Consider the following 5190-nt stretch of genomic DNA (forward strand, 5'->3'; position numbering starts at 1 on the left):
GGGAGACCAGGAGAAGCACCTGGCTCCTGGCTTCGGATCAGCACGGTGCGCCAGCCGCAGCAGCCATTGGAGGGTGAACCAACGGCAAAAGGAAGACCTTTCTCTCTGTCTCTCTCTCTCACTGTCCACTCTGCCTGTCAAAAAAAATAAATAAAAAAAAAATTTAAATGATGAGACAAACCGAAGCTGAGAAATGTGGACAAACCAGTAACAGTGATCTGCTTGGGTGGGTGGAACTTTCAAAAGAAAGTTGTTTGTCTATCAGATAAACCAAACCTTGTTTTAATTATTTTAATAATATAAACATCAATTAAAATATTTTAGAAAATTTTAAAACTAGAAACTATTAAAGCTATGAATTTCCTTTAAGGGTATTTTTAGTTTTGTTAAAAATGGAATCATCCTATATTCCTAATTACTTTTGTGTTTAATAGAAATATTTGTGATATTGCTTTTGAAAATATGATTATAATGACTACATAGTATTTCTTAGTATAGCTTGCACACAAGTTACACAAATTTCAAATACAAATGAGAAATTTATTGGCAATGAAGAATTTTAATTTTAAACTGAAGCTTGTTTTTATTTTATTAAAATTTTATCTTTTATTTTAAGATTTATTATTCATTTGAAAGTCAGAGTTATATAGAGAGAAGGAGAGACGAAAGAGATTTTCCATCCACTGGTTCACTTCCCAAACAGCTGCAATGGTTAAGTCTGGGCCAGGCTGAACCCAGGAGCCTGAAACTCCATCCAGGTTTTCCATTTTGGTGGCAGGGGTGAAGCACTTTTGCCATGTTTGGCTGCATTCCCAGGCACACTAGTAGAGAACTGGATCAGAGGTGGAGCAGCCAGGGCTCAAACTGGCGCACAGATGAAAAGCCAGTGTTGCAGGTGGTGGATTAACCTGCTGCACCACAACACTGGCCCTTAAAAATTCCTTTCAAAAGTTAAAATTCTTATGTGACTTAAGTTCTTTCCAATCTTTGTTCCAGTCACTTATTACAGTTTCTCAATGTTTACTTCTCAGGGCTTTCTAACTTACTGGATTTTGTGCATTTGATTTCAATTATCCCTTTAGATAACATAAAAATAAAAAAAAAAGAAAAAAAAAAGAAAAGAAAATGTCAAGACAGAAACTGGAGTATAAAATGCCTTGCATATATTAAATTATAGCTTTCAATTTTTTTTTTTGACAGGCAGAGTGGACAGTGAGAGAGAGAGACAGAGAGAAAGGTCTTCCTTTTGCCGTTGGTTCACCCTCCAATGGCTGCCGCGGCTGGCGCGCACCACGCTGAACCGAAGGCAGGAGCCTGGTGTTTATCCTGGTCTCCCATGGGGTGCAAGGCCCAAATACTTGGGCCATCCTCCACTGCACTCCTGGGCCACAGCGGAGAGCTGGCCTGGAAGAGGGGCAACCGGGACAGAATCCGGCACCCCGACCGGGACTAGAACCTGGCGTACCGGTGCCGCTAGGCAGAGGATCAGCTTATTGAGCCGCGGCACTGGCCTATAGCTTTCAATATTTCAAGGACTTTAGTTAATATGTTCAGTTAAATGTGATTCTTTTTGCCTACCTAAATTTCTTATTATGACTCTGTAATGTGTTTTGAAATAGAGTTATTACACATTGATAAGTATATAGTGCTGGGAGTCCTAGATGTTATCTTTTTTTTTTTTTTTTTTTTGAGTTTGCCTCTATCGCTTTATTTGGTGTTTTACACAAGTGACTAAAATAAATAGAATAACAAAGGCAGCTACACAGCCCCAGTACCAAATACCCCAGCTTCCTTGGCCTGCTGTCTGGGGGGCCCAAACCCCTTCTCCTCCCAGGGTACCACGGACCACTCCCCACCCTGCGTAGGGCAGAGCAAACGGGGTGACTGGAGGAGGCCACATTCTGGGGTTAGAAGAAAGGGCCCAGGAAATGGGAATTCTTCATATAAAAAAGGAAATGTCTATTTAAAAAAATAGTCCCCAAAATGTAACAAAGTATACTTTAACCCCAAAAAAGTTTATAAAAAAGTAATAAAGCTAAGAGTAACCACAGGTCCCTTGTGTACCCCTGCGGGAGGGGAAGGGACCAGGCACTGCTGGTGAGTCACAGTGGCAATAAGTTTAGGGTGGGCAGCAGCCGCCAGGCTGAGCCCAGGCACTGTGGGGAGTAACAGGTGCGCGACTGGCAGACACCAGCCATGGAGCAGGAGCACCGAGGAGTCAGACATGGCCCCAACGGCTCTACATAACGTCCACAAAGAACTCGCTGGGGTTGCCCATGGCCTTGTGGAAGCTCTGGCGGCTGGCTATCAGTTCTGGGGGTACAGAACCCAGGTCTCTGACCGGAGGGGCCCCTGGGGGCTGTACCGCTGGAGGGACAGGGGGTGGGGGTGGGGGCATCATGACCACCATCATGGGATTATATGGGAGCGCCATGCCAGGAGGTGGTCCGTAGGGATGGAGTCCTGGGTGGGCTCGGAGATTGGAAGCACCCCCTGTGGAGCCCCTGGACGGGGGAGGACCCCCATCGCCAGTCCCACCAGGATCCCCGCCCCAGCGAAGGCTGCCCCCTTGCTGGAGGGCTCCGACTCACTGCCACTGCCGGACTTGGACTCGGGGGCCCGCTCCTCAGGCCTCCCTGAGCGCCCAGCCCCCCCCATCGCTTCGTGTAGACCCGCTGCTCTGGCTCCCTTCACTGTGCTGGCTGCTCGCACTGCCCCCTCCATAGGTGTAGGACGAAAGCTCGTGGTAGGGTGGGGGCTGGGGGCTGTAGGGGTGTGGGGCTGGATATTGATAGGAGAAGGTGGGCAGCAGGGGCCAGGGAGTGGCCCCAGGCAGAGGAGCCAGGGTGTCCTGGTCTGATGCCCCACTGGAGCCATCGTTGTCATTCAGAGACAGGTTGACGAGGTAACTCTCACAGCCGCCACTGAGTTCACCAAAGACGTAATAGCACTGCTCGGAGAAGGTGATCTTGTTCACGGTATGCCAGATCAGGCCTGCCTTGAGCAGCCCGCTGGCATACTTGCGCGCCTCCCGCCGCTCAGGAAAGCCCTCCACGTGATGGTAGAGCCAGTCGACCTCGTCCGAGCCCAGAAAGGCATTGGGGATGGTAATCTTGAGCCACATGCGGTCGCGGACTTCCAGCCCGGACTCTGGGGCTGCTATGGCCTTGGTCACAGATGCCATGTCCGTGTGGATGGAGAGACCCCCGGCCCTCACAGCCATCAGACAGGGAGGGCCCGGATGTAATGGTGCTCATGGAGGAGGAGCCGGGATAGGCTGGGAAGGTGCCAGTCAGCGCAGCAGAGTGCGACACCCAGGTGGCAGGGTCAATCGGCTGGATGGGTTCATTTCGTGGGAGGGTGAAATAGGCCTGGGGAGAGGGATCCCAACACTTGGCCACAGTCAGCACGATGGGGCCGGGCTTGTGGACGATGTCCCTCAGCACCCGCACAGCATCATCGTTGCTCATGTTCTCGAAGTTCACGTCGTTCACCTGCAGGAGCATGTGCCCCGGCTCGATGCGCCCGTCGGCCGCCACGGCACCGCCCTTCATGATGGAGCCAATGTAGATGCCTCGTTGCTTTGGCCCACGATGGAGATTCCCAGGAAGTTGTACTTCTCCATGTTGAGCGTGACTGCGATGATGTTGAGGGACATGGTGGAGTCCGTGACGCTGCTAAAGGACGAGGTCCTCTCCATACGCGGAGGCCGCTGTTTCCTCCGCCGCCGGTGGCGCTTGAGGAGGCGGGAGGCACTGCTCTGCTCGGTGGAGCTGCTGAACCTGCTCATGGGGTCGTCCTCATCCGAGTCCCCCAGGCTGGTACTCTCCAGCTCACTGGTCATGAGGGTGGAGGAGCTCTTGTACCCAGCCAGGTGGCGTTCCAGCCTCAAAGGGCCGCTGGGCCTGTGGCCCCCAGCGCCATGCTCCCTTGCTGTCCCTCCGGCGGGGCCGCTCCCGCCTCAGGGACACCACGGACTCCGTTTCTGTCTCTGGCTCCAGGTTCTCCTGGCTGCTGGACACATTAGGGTGGAAGGATGGAGGCCTTGAGTCCCCAGTGCCACTGGTCCTCTCTGGGGGCAGAGGAGGTAAAGGTGGGGGTGGAGGCGCCAGTTCTGTCCGCGGCTCGTGGGCCGGGGGGGCCGTCTCAGGCTGGGGATTATCTGACGACACTAGCCAGGATACCACCCTTCCGTTGAAGCAGGGCAGGCGGGCATTGTCATCTGAAATGTCTTCCTTTACCACCCCGAAATCCTGATCCATGGACATGAAAAAGTACTTAGCCCCCGCGGGCCGCTGCAGAACGCTCTTGAAGTCTCCAAGGGTGATGCGCTCGGCGGGGACTGGGATCTTCACCAGGTAGGGAGTCTCCTCCTCATCCAGGTGGTAAATCACCTTCGTCTCCCCGACGCCTCCGCCCCCCCCTCCGTGCTGCTGCCCGCCATGGTCTCGCCCGCGCGCTCCCGGGCTCCGCCGCCCACCCAGTGGGGCTATCCGCGCCCCGCCGCGCCTGCGCACACTCGAACCCCAACCGGAGCGCGGACGCGACAGAGCCAGTGTGGGCGTGGGGCATCGGGGAGGCGGCGGGGTGCGGCAGGGTGGCGGGCTGCGCGAGGCGCCCCGGAGCAGCGCACTCAGCCGCCGCGCGCCGCCGACGTCGCGAGCCCCTAGATGTTATCTTTAAGTCTCTTTAAAGTGTAACTGATGTAATAATGTAGTGAATTTAAAGTGTACAATTCACAAAGTGTACAATTCATTACCCCTTTGAGTGCTAGTTTATAAAACTCATAAAACTATCAAGACAATTAAGGTAGTGTACATCTATACATTACTCCTAAAAGATTTTTCTAGCTTCTTTGTAATCCATTGTTAGCTTGATGTAGACATTACTTCCGTTTGTCCCTCCACATCCACTCTTTGCTCAGGGATAGGTAGTCTATACAAAACCAGAAGAACTTGACCTTCCTGCTGTTCATTGGCAGGATCCCATTACAAGGCATAGGCCTAAATGTAGATGTTAAAATAATCACAATAGGAAATTAACAGGTCTACCGTGGAAGAGACAGACTATATGCTGAAAGCTTGCAGGACCTGGCAAAAGACTGGGCATCATGTATGGGAGCTGGTGCTCTCAGAATGTCAAAGAGGCAAAATGTGTCTTGACTAAATTCATGGCTATGTTTTCACTAAG

The 5190-nt window shown here is 52.0% G+C and overlaps 1 protein-coding gene across 1 annotated transcript; it reads right to left on the reverse strand.

Annotated features, from left to right (window-relative positions):
* Positions 1 to 1883: 1883 nt before the first annotated feature.
* Positions 1884 to 4444, reverse strand: LOC133773796 (segment polarity protein dishevelled homolog DVL-2-like). The gene is given in 7 exon segments (XM_062211383.1): positions 1884 to 2571; positions 2574 to 2655; positions 2657 to 3205; positions 3207 to 3577; positions 3580 to 3928; positions 3930 to 4421; positions 4424 to 4444. Coding segments are annotated over 7 exon segments (2196 nt in total). The 3' UTR covers positions 1884 to 2239.
* Between the last annotated feature and the right edge of the window lie 746 nt (positions 4445 to 5190).

The sequence above is a fragment of the Lepus europaeus genome, chromosome 14 (assembly GCF_033115175.1).
Source record: "Lepus europaeus isolate LE1 chromosome 14, mLepTim1.pri, whole genome shotgun sequence".
Lineage (NCBI taxonomy): Eukaryota > Metazoa > Chordata > Mammalia > Lagomorpha > Leporidae > Lepus > Lepus europaeus.